The sequence below is a fragment of the Haliotis cracherodii genome, unplaced genomic scaffold (assembly GCF_022045235.1).
Source record: "Haliotis cracherodii isolate W230 unplaced genomic scaffold, xgHalCrac1.p SCAF_9, whole genome shotgun sequence".
Lineage (NCBI taxonomy): Eukaryota > Metazoa > Mollusca > Gastropoda > Lepetellida > Haliotidae > Haliotis > Haliotis cracherodii.
This window is the reverse complement of record NW_027266343.1, coordinates 46,352,878-46,364,855: the sequence shown is the minus strand read 5'-3', so window position 1 is coordinate 46,364,855 and position 11,978 is coordinate 46,352,878. Positions and strand designations below refer to the sequence as shown.

General features: G+C 39.0%; 2 protein-coding genes across 3 annotated transcripts; both read right to left on the bottom strand.

Annotated features, from left to right (window-relative positions):
• Positions 1-7,528: 7,528 nt before the first annotated feature.
• On the bottom strand, positions 7,529-11,629 carry LOC139453168 (uncharacterized). Of its 2 annotated transcripts, XM_071234800.1 has the most exons (4): positions 11,189-11,629; position 11,110; positions 9,034-9,181; positions 7,529-7,875 (listed from the first exon to the last, which is right to left on the bottom strand). In XM_071234800.1, exons 1-4 carry the CDS (start codon positions 11,534-11,536, stop codon positions 7,857-7,859), a joined length of 516 nt encoding a protein of 171 aa, XP_071090901.1. In that variant the 5' UTR covers positions 11,537-11,629; the 3' UTR covers positions 7,529-7,856. The 2 variants fall into 2 exon arrangements, 1 of the variants encoding a protein (XP_071090901.1); XR_011652400.1 differs by lacking the exons at position 11,110; positions 11,189-11,629 and having other exon boundaries at positions 7,529-7,869; positions 9,034-9,121.
• Positions 9,153-10,738, bottom strand: LOC139453166 (uncharacterized). Its single transcript, XM_071234799.1, has one exon. The coding sequence runs from the start codon at positions 10,736-10,738 to the stop codon at positions 9,197-9,199; it is 1,542 nt and encodes a 513-aa protein (XP_071090900.1). The 3' UTR covers positions 9,153-9,196.
• Positions 11,630-11,978: the final 349 nt, after the last annotated feature.

Sequence of the window (11,978 nt, the reverse complement as noted above, 5' to 3'; positions counted from 1 at the left end):
CCACGAAGACACTGTGTAGGCACAAGAGATCCAGGAAGACATCTCGAGTCATTGATTGACAAGAATATACCAAGTGACACTTCTCTGTCACGAAGACACTGTAGAAGAGATCTAATAGGCCATTTCGAGGCAATGATTGCTAAGAATATATTCAATGATACTTCACTGTCACAAAAGACCCGTCACGATATGGCTGAAATATTGCCGATGTGACGTTAAATCTTAACTTACTCACTCACTCATAAAAGACCCGTGAAGATTCCGGGGTAGAATAGGTCTTCAGCAACCCATGCTTGCCGTAAAAGGTGACTCTGCTTGTCGTAAAAGGCGACTAACGGGATCGGGTGGTCAGGCTCGCTGACTTGGTTGATGTATGTCATCGATCCCAATTGCGTGGATTGATGCTCATGATATTGATCACTGGATTGTCTGGTCCAGACTCCATTATTTACAGACCGCCGTCATATAGCTGGAATATTGCTGGGTGTGGCGTCAAACAACAAACCAACCAACCACTGTCACAAAGTCACCCTTGGGGCAGAAGAATTCCATTAGGACGGTCACGAAGACATCCTGGAGGTAGAAGATTTCTAAGAGGAGATTTCGAGGCATTGATTACTAAGAAGATATTCAGTGGCAATTGACTGTTACGAAGAAACACTGGAAGCATTAGAGTGCCAACAAGACTTCTGTGGACAGAAAATGACCAAGAAGACCTCTATAGGAATATGTCTGCCAGTAAGACATCCTTGGGGCAAAAGGCATCGCCAGGAGACTCTCCAGGACCAAGTTTCCCACCTCCCATGGTCACTGATACCCAAATAAGACCTCTGGAGACCTCGATCTAAGTGTCGGGTATGCTTCTGAGGCACGTTAGGTTCAGAGACTTAACACTGTACTAACCTGCACTAACCCGCACTAACAACCTGCACGTAGGCGCATCACTTTATAGAAAGACACTTCCAAATTCTTTAGATTAGGTTCAAAATCTGGGATTGCTTGGTTGTCAGAGGCAGTGTCAGCCTCTTTGTATCCGCCTGAAGCATGCCTGACAACTGGATAACGACGGTCACACACTGGAGGCAAAAGGGGGTCAAGAAGACTTATGAATTCAGTGATGCTGCTAATAAGATATTCAGTGGAAATTGACTGTCACGAAGGCACTATGGAGACAGAAGAGATCAAAGTGCACATTTCGAGGCATTGATTGCCAAGAATTATTAAGTGGCACTTCTCTGGCACGAAGACACCCTGTAGGGAAAACAGTGAGATGAAGCATCTTTAGGCAATAAATGCCAAGAAGATATTCAGTGACAGAGGCAGAAGAATTCCATGAGGACATCTCGAGGCCTTGATTGCTAAGAATATATTCAATGACACTTCACTGTCACAAAGACACCCTAGAGGCAGAAAAGTTCCATTAGACTTGTCACGAAGTCATCCCGAAGGCGGAATATTTCTGACAGAACATTTCGAGGCATTGACTGCGAAGAAGATATTCAGTGACACTTCACTGTCACGAAGACACCCTGGAAGCAGAAAGGTTTCAAGAGGACATTTCGAGGCATTGATTGCTAAGAATATAGTCAATGACACCTCACTGTCACAAAGACAGCCCTGGATGCAGAAAAGTTCTGAAAGGAAATCTCGAGGCATTGGTTGCCAATAACATATTCCTTGACATTTCACATGGCACATCACACATATACAATCAATCACATCGCATATCACAAACAAAAACATTACATGACACAGATCACAGGATACGTGACATATATGTCAGATGGCAAATCACGCATATACAAATGATCACATCACATATCACAAACAAAAACATTACATGACACAGATCATTTGATACATGACACGTATGGTACATGACAGATCACACATGACACATAACACCTAAAATAATTTACAGATTGCATATAAAAAAACACACAAGAAAACAAACATTCCTGACACATATCACAGGATACATGACACATATGTCACATGGCACATCATGGATATACAAATAATCACATCACTTATCACCAAACAAAAACATTACTTGACATAGATCACTGGTTACATGACACAAAAATTATGGTATATAGCACATCACACATCACACATATAAAAAGAATCACATTGCATATGAAAAACACACATTCCCTTACACTTATCACAGGATAAATGTACAGTTAATCACATATGACGAAAAAACGTTACATGACACAGATCACTGGATACATGACACATATGTTACATGGCACATCACACACATAAAATCAATCACATCGCATATCACAAACAATAACATTACATGGTACAGATCACTGGATACATGACACATATGATACATGACACATGGCACATCACACATATGAAATTAATCACATTCCATGTAAAAAAAAATAAAACAATTCCATGACACCTTTCACAGGATACATGACATATATGTCAGATGGCAAATCACGCATATACAAATAATCACATCACATATCACCAAAAAAAACCCATAACATGACACAGATCATATGATACATGACTCATATGGTACATGGCACAACACACATCACAAATATGCAATTAATCATATCAGATATCACCAAAAATATTACACGACACAGAGCACAGGGTACATGACACATCCAAGAAAGAAGTCAGACGTTGTGCCGTCCGTCAAAACAACGTTAGCCCAACGTTGATAGACAGCGTTGGCCCAACGTTAGATTACGCCTATTCCTCAATACCTCCCAGGCAGCTTGAAATGTTTGTACCAATATGGTTAAAATATCAGGTAACAAGCAGTAAGTTCTGCAAGCTGAATTCACTCTGAACACTATCTGAGGAAGAGCATGTTAATGAAATGCGCTAACTTCTGACAGGGTTCCTCGGCATACATAGTTTCAAATACGGCCAAGACAAAATTCAAAATGTTTTTATTTACGTGCACAATTTCGTGATACAATATTTACTTTTCCAAAACAACTTTCAAGACTATGTGCAAATTGTTCACAAGTGTTTCAACACTTTGAAAAGATATATGATTTTCCCACGAGTTTGTAAATTAAAACCCATCAGACAATAAGCCCGGCACAAATTGAAACATTTAATTTTCCTTGGCCTCACCCCATACATTTAGCATTGAGAGCAACAATGAGACAGACAAAATAGTCAATGCATCGGATGTCCTATGATTGATTGCCTTGATCCATTAAAAATATGATGACAGCAATAAAATGACAATAGCATTCTGGTTTAGGTGACCTCTATCTATTTGTTAAATGACAAGTCAGAACTTGGGCTGAGTGGTTGAGGAGCCTTTTCAGTCCTCAAATGAGGAATCAGACGAACTTATCACAGGGATGATCTTCAACCTTATCCATGGTCACTGCTTTTGCCTTGGTAACTAAATAAAACAATGACCCAAATATTATAAAATTCCAAGGTAATGGACATATTTTGACATAGAATTGTTGCCTTCCCCCAAATAATAATTTGAAGTCTGAAAAAAGTCTCAGCAGTGCTACCTCCACCCGTCCAAGTCATTAAACTGTTCAAAACTGCTAAAACTGGGAAGGTGGCATGGACAGTAATACCATGATGCTCTTGGATCATGCATTGGCAGACCTGGACTCATTCATTTTTCAAAGTTCAAAACTTGAAACAAATAATATTTGTTCCGAAAATACACATATCAAAATCTACATTTGCAGGGCACCTGTCATATTTGTATAGAAAGTGTTTCTCACATTTGGAAAGAATCCATGTAGGAGCTCTCAAGTAAAAGGTAGCACAAACATAGAATAATTAAAAAATCATTCTATGTTCAAAACATGCAAGAATTTCATATTGTTTCATAAAATCAACATATCAAAATTTAACCTTTGCACTGCACCTCTTCTATTAGTTTAGAAAGTGTTTCTTACATTTGGAAAGAATCCATGTAGCAGCTCTCAAGGTAAAAGGTAGCTCAAACATGGAATTAAAAACAACATTCTGTGTTCAAAACATGCAAAAAATTAGATTGTTTCATAAAATAAACATATCAAAATCAACCTTTGCATTACATCTCTCCAATTGATATCTCAATTAAAGGTCGCACAGTGTTAAATTAAAAAAACACATTCTAAGTTCAAAACATGTACAAAAGCATATTGTTTCATAAGATAAACACATAAAAATCAACCTTTGCACTGCACCTCTCCTATTTGTATAGAAAGTGTTCCTCAAATTTGGAAAGAATCCATGTAGCAGTTCTCAAGTTAAAGGTAGCACAATTTTTGAATTAAAAAGCACATTCTAAGTTCAAAACATGTACAAAATCATATTGTTTCATAAAATAAACATATCAACATCAACCTTTGCACTTCATCTCTCCAATTAAAATCTCAAGTTAAAGGTCGCACAATGTTGAATTGAAAACAAAACATTCTGTGTTCAAAACATGCAAAAATTAGATCGTTTCTTAAAATAAACATATCAAAATCAACCTTTGCATTACATCTCTCCAATTGATATCTAAAGTTAAAAGTCGCACAGTGTTGAATTAAAAAACAAATTTTAAGTTCAAAACATGTACAAAATCATATTGTTTCATAAAATACACAAATGAAAATCAACCTTTGCTCTGCGCCTCTCCTATTTGTATAGACAGTATTCCTGAAATATGGAAAGAATCCATGTAGCAGTTCTCAAGTTAAAGGTGGCACAATGTTGAATTAAAAAACACATTCTAAGTTCAAAACAAGTAAAAAATCATATTGTTTCATAAAATATACATATCAAAATCAACCTTTCCACTGCACTCCCAAAACAAAATGTCTGTGGAAGGACGGACAGACGGATATCCTTGGTATAGCTTTATCAACCCGCCCCTTTAGATTGGGGGCATCATTAAATAAGAAACACCTAAATTTTATTATTAAAGATGTCTGTATATACGAGGGGTGTTCATTAAAGATTTCCCCTAAAGCACTTAGGGTTATCATATTTGGTTAAAATTTCACATGTGTAAAGATACATGTATCTATGGGTTATTTCTGAATTTGCAGCACCGAACTAGTAATCTTACCACTTTTACAGGTGCTATGATCGAGTAGGGTGGGACAATGGAGCCAGTAGAATACCGAGCAGTGATTAGGTTTTTATATTTGAAAGGTCGCACACCAAAAGACACTTCCGATGAAATGAAAGCAACTTATGGGGAAGATGCCCCATCATATGACGTTGTTAAACACTGGCATCGCCAGTTCAAGTGTGGTCGGACATCTGTGGAAACAGCTGTCATTCCTGGTTCGCCCCCATTCAGCCATTGATGAGGACACTAATCATCAAGTGGAGACCGCCATTTTGGCAGACCGACGTATAACTGTTCGCCAGTTAGCACAAGATGTCAAGATCAGTGTAGGGTCTGTGGAAAAAATCATCCATGAAAATTTGAACATGCATAAGGTGTCTGCACGATGGATTCCCAGGCTGCTCACACCTTTCCAAAAGCAGGAACGAGTCAATTGCTCAAAGGATCCCCCAAAACCAGGCAAACTTTTTTGACAGACTTATCATACAGGATGAAACATGAGTCAATCACTATGATCCTGAGACTAAAGTTCAAACGATGCAATGGAAGCATGTGGAGTCACCAACCTCAAAGACGGCACGTGTCCAACCTTCTGCAGGCAAGGTCATGCTCACGGTGTTTTGGGACCAGCACAGAGTAGTGATGATGAATTTCTTGGCAAAGGGTACCACAATTACAGGAGCTTATTATGCTTCACTGCTGCGGAAATTGCGGGACGCTATCAAGCTTAAGAGGCGTGACATGCTGACCAAGGGTGTCCGTCTCCTGCAAGACAATGCTCCAGTACACAACTCTCATGTTGCCCAGACAGAAGCGCGGTCCTGTGGCTATGAAATCCTTCCACATCCTCCTTACTCTCCTGACCTTGCACCATCTGACTTCCACCTCTTTCCAACCATGAAGTCATTTTTGAAGGGAAAACGTTTCACAGATGATGAAACACTGATTTCAGAAGTCAAGTCCTGGTTTGAGACGCAAAATGAGAGTTTTTACAAGCGAGGTCTTCATAGTTGCATAAAACGATAGGAGAAGTGTGTAACTCTTGGTGGTTCCCATGTGGAGAAAGACTAATACCTATGCCAAGTTTCATTCCACTAGGTTCATCGGAAGTGGGTCAGGGGAAATCTTTAATGAACACACCTCGTATTATTACAGGGCACATCACACATTAACACTTAATCACATCACATATTGCATAAAAAAACATTACATGACACAGATCAAAGGGTACATGACACATATGGCACATGGCACATCACATATATACAATTAATCACACATCACAAAAAATATAAATGACACACATCAAAGGATACATGACACATACGGCACATGGCACATCATAAATGTACAACTAATCATATATCACGAAAATACGTTACGTGACACAGATCACTGGATACATGACAAATATGTTACATTGCACATCACACATATAAAATCAATCACATCGCATATCACAAACAAAAGCATTACGTGACACAGATCACTGGATACATGACATATATGGTACATGGCACATCACACATATAAAATTAATCACATTACGTGTTAAATTTTTTTTTAAAAATCCATGACACCTTTCACAGGATACATGACATATATGTCAGATGGCAAATCACGCATATACAAATAATCACATCACATATCACAAACAAAAACATTACATGACACAGATCACTGGATACATGATACGTATGGTACATGACAGATCACACATAACACATCACACCTAAAAAAAATAATCAGATTGCATATAAAAACAAAAAAAAACAAAAAAACATTCCTGACACACAGGATACATTACACATATGTCACATGGCACATCACGGATATGCAAATAATAACATCACTTATCACCAAACAAAAACATTACATGACACAGATCACTGGATACATGACACAAAAATTATGATACATGGCACATCCCACATCCCACATCACACATCACGCATATACAAATAATCACATCACATATCACCCAAAAAACCCATAACATGACACAGATCATAGGATACATGACACACATGTCACATGGCACATCACACATCACACATCACAAATATGCAATTAATAACATCAGATATCACCAAAAATATTACATGACACAGATCACAGGATACATGACATATCCAAGAAAGAAGTCAGACCATATGCCGTCGGTCAAAACAACGTTTGCCCAACGTTGATAGACAGCGTTGGCCCAACGTTAGATTACGCCTGTTTTATTCCTCAATACCTCCCAGGCAGCTTGAATTTTTTGTACCAATCTGGTTAAAATATCAGGTAACAAGCATTCTCCTATATATCACCTTCCAATACAACAAATAACAGAACACTTTCTGGATTGCTATGCAGTGCACCACAACTCACCGTTTAATTCAACATTAATATCACATTTACATATATCTCAGTTATTGGACATCCATGATATACCCAATATCTAGCATATGACATTGAACAAATTGATAATATACAAATACTGACGACGAGTCTCGATTAACGCGACGAGCTTCAAATATACGTGGCAACGAGCCCTACAAAAGGCAACAAGCCATAATCAGTGATAATAAAATATTATGAGCAACGAGCTGCTGTTTACATGCGACAGGCATCAGTTTCTCGGTGCGACAAGCCTCCATGTTTGTGACATTCTCAGGGCGACAAGCCTCCATGTTTGTGACATTCTCAGGGCAACAAGCCTCCATGTTTGTGACATTCTCAGGGCGACAAGCCTCCATCTTTTGCGACATACCTCGTGGGCGACAGGCCATCATGGTTAACACCGTTAACCGCACATACTGCAACTTAGAAACAATCATTAATAAAAGTAAAGTTTTCAGTGGCGCACTGCAAGCGAGAATGACCACTCTATACATGCTTAACCTTATATAGCCCCTTATAAGCGCCCTCTACTATTACACAACACCATGTTGTATTTTCCTACGGTAGGAGAAAGTAATTTCTTTCTTATTCGTACCTCAAACGAAAGAAATAATATTTCTCCTATATATCACCTTCCAATACAACAAATAACAGAACACTTTCTGGATTGCTATGCAGTGCACCACAACTCGAGATTCAAAGAACGGGCTGATAAAATATAATACTATAGTCCTAACGACATTGATACTGACAAACGATGTTCTACTGAATCCTTTACATATCCATCTTTTGCGTTCTCACTTTTCCATCTACCATGCCTCTTAAACATCCTGTCCGGGACACCATTGTTAGCTGCAGCTGTTGCACCGCCTGCACGCAAACTATGCAAACCATACTTTGATATATCTCTGACAAAGGGGGCAAAAGCTTCAATAAACTCTTCCCTCAAACGAGTATATGACATACTTGAATTTTGTTTTCTTAAGACGTAAGATGTCTTACACTTTGATAAGTTTCTGAAAAGATACTCTTGTGACTCATTATCAATACAAGCCGCTTCAACATATGTTTCTAACCAAGAAACCGGGCATAGCTTCCCTCTTGTTCTGCTTATTAATAGCCAGGCACCATCTCGATACATATCAGTTTTCGATTTCTCAATAAACACTGTCATATAAGATTCGTAAAAAATAATATCACATCTCTTCAAATTGAGAAGCTCAGCAGATCTCAAAAAGCCGGCATAAGCAACTAAACTCATAGCAACAATGCGAATATCCTTCAAGCAATCGCTGTGTTGCTTAACATCAACCAATTTCTCTAAAATATCTACAGTAATTGGCTCTTTTTTACATTTGGGTTTCGAAAGCTTTCTCTTAGCAGCCTCAAGAACATTTCGAACAAGAGAATTATCTGTCGGACTTGGCAGTCCCAACAAATTATGCACATGGCGTATGCTATAAAACGCAGTCTGAACTGATGAAAACGAATCATTACGCTGCATTACAGCAACAAGATAAATAGCACAATGCAAAGGCTGAACAGGCACGTCTACACATATGCTGTTTGAATTAGCCCACCTTTGCCACGCTTTAAATCCGTAATGGTACTTCCTGCTAGTAGAATCAGCTCGAGCACAATTCAACAAGTCCGGAATCTGGTCAGCTAAATCCCTGGCAGTTCCAGGCAACATCTCCAACTCAGAAACATAAGCACGAGTAAACACATCTGTAAACATAAACATCAAAATTGCATTTTCAACGCCAACATGTTAAAATGCAAATGCTCAATACCAAATATTCCCCCTTGACATCTACCTGGCACGTAAGCCTCTCTTTCTCTAGGTAGATAACAGAAATCCAACACTTGTGGTATGAAGATACCGTTAGGACACAATAATGGCCAGTAATTTGCAGAATACCACGCCGGAACTATCAAAGTACCTTTCGCTTTTGACCATTTCATGTGTTTCAACACTCTACTCACAAGGTACACAGGGGGAACTACCCAGTTATTTACACTATCCCAACTCTGTGTGAACGCATCGATGTATTCACACCCAGGATTCCAAAACCTTGAACAGAATCTGACAACTTTACAGTTGTAATGCGTAGCAAATCTATCGATGTCACATTTACCCCATTTTCGTTGGAGCTCATTGAAAATGTGGGTAGCTATACCCCAATCATCATAATCTACAATCCTACTGATATAATCTGCCTTCTGATTCTCTAATCTGGGTATCCATTGAATCTCCAGATGAATAGCATGTGACACACATAAATCAAATATCTGTAAAGCAATTTCCTGCAAATCTGCTTTCATACTTCCTTTAGACACTATGGATTCCACATTGCTGTTATCGGTAAACCATTTTACCCTCTGGGATGTTAGAAATCTGGATAAAGCATGTAATACACACTTAACCGCTGTTAATTCTCTCCAAGTAGAACTTTGTTCTGCCTCGTCACGTGACCATTGACCTTGAGCCCTCTGGTTTCCATATTGAACACAGTAACCACCATATCCCGAAGCACTTGCATCGCTATATACAACACGAGTCACACCTTGTGTTTCTGATAAAAAACATTGTGAATGCTTATGAATGTTACTTTTCCAAAACTCTAACTGGCGCAAACTAACTTCATTCAATCTGATACTTTCGTTCCATGATGATACATCTAATGTTTGCAAACTCATAGACCGAGTCATCAATTGACACACTGAGCCTGTAACCATTTTCATAGAAATAATTTGACCAATCACTGATGCAATATCTCTCACAGAAACCTTGCTTCGAACGCCTATGTCTAACAAACGATCTATCATTTTCAGAACTTTTTCCAATCTTCTGGCTGGAACTGTCAAAGACATACTTTTAGTTTCAATGATAAGGCCCAACCACTCAATGCATTGATGAGGCTCCCACAAAGATTTTTCTACTTTCGGAACAAATCCAGATTTGATTAAGTCATTCTTTATAGAACCACTTGTAGACATTGCACAATCTTTCGTTTTAGCAGACACAATTCCATCATCCAAAAATGTTACAACCTTATGACCTTGAAACCGCCAGTATTTAACCAACTGCCTTGTAACTTTCGTGAAAACATACGGGGCGGTTGTTAAGCCAAAAGGCAAAACTAGAAATTTGTAGAATATGCGATTCTCACCTTCTCCCCACGCAAATCCTAAAAAGTCAGTATGTGCAGGATACATGTCTATATGATGATAGGCAGAATGAATGTCAAATTTTGATAACCAATCTCCTTGTTCAATATACATCAAAGCTGATCTCCAATCCTCATACTTCACTGACGTTTTCCAAATATGTTTATTTATAATAGATAAGTCTAGAATAAGTCTTTTCCTCCCTGACGATTGTGTAGCGACTGATAGAGGGCTCACGATATGAGGTTTTACGGCACAAACATCTACGAGACCTTTATGTACTAAATCTTGAATGGCCGAATCAACAAATTCACTGTTTTTAATAGCAGATCTGTTATTTCTCTTATCCATCATTGGAGGAGTCGAGTAAAACGGAATCTTGTACCCGTTTTCAATAATGTCTAACACAAAATCTGTTGCTCCGATATACTTCCAAAAAGAAACATTCTCTTTAAGTCTATTCTTCACGCAGATCTCAGCCTGACCCTGCTCATACTCATAATAATCGGTTGTTAATCTAAATGTATCATTATTGAGTGAAGAAGATTCAAAACTACACTTAACTTTTGTCCCGGCTTCTTCGTGATGGACTTCACCTCGTTGATTGTTTATCTGAGTTGAGCTTGGGCTGGGTCTGGCCGTTGGCGAGTGGACAATTTCGTCTCCAATGCGAGAAGTCACCGCAGTGAAAGCAGGCCCCTGTTGACCTCTGGCCTCCACGGGCACGAAAAAGCTGAGAACCACCAACAGCAGACTGACCGTGCATGCTGTCGCTGACCGCTGTTGACGCTGGAATGGGTCGTGGTCCATACCTATATGGGCGCGCACGTGCATTACGAGCGTTTTTGGCCTTGATTTTCTTGATGGCCTTGTTCTCGGCCCTCGTGATGCGACGGTCATCATCGGAGTCATCAGCCAATTCACGGGACACGTAGTTTCTCACGGTCTCCCAGCCTCCCTCGGACGAATCTGCAATCTTGATGTGTTTGTTTCTGTTCTCGATCCTGGCTATCTCATTCTTGACTAACTCAGTTACATAATCACTCTTACCGTACTGAATTCCAAATTCAATTTGTTTAAATGTCTCTAAAGTCTCTTCATTAAAAGAATATTGAATGCGATTACCCTCGCGTGACCATACGTAATCTTTCTCTGCTTTCAGTTTCTGTAACTCCTTGTTTGTCTTTGAGAATTCTTCTCTTAAACCAGCAACTCTCAGTTCTAATCGTTCATCAATACTTTTCGCTATCTCTTCTTTAGATGAATTCAACTGTTTCAAAATGGCGTCTAACTTGTCGTTGATAGGTGTTTGGGCTTCCATAACAAAAGTAAAGTTTTCAGTGGCGCACTGCAA

Coding starts and splice junctions, on each gene's coding strand:
- LOC139453166 (XM_071234799.1), bottom strand. CDS start 10,738: ATGTATATTGAACAAGGAGATTGGTTATCAAAATTTGACATTCATTCT.
- LOC139453168 (XM_071234800.1), bottom strand. CDS start 11,536: ATGACTCCGATGATGACCGTCGCATCACGAGGGCCGAGAACAAGGCCA.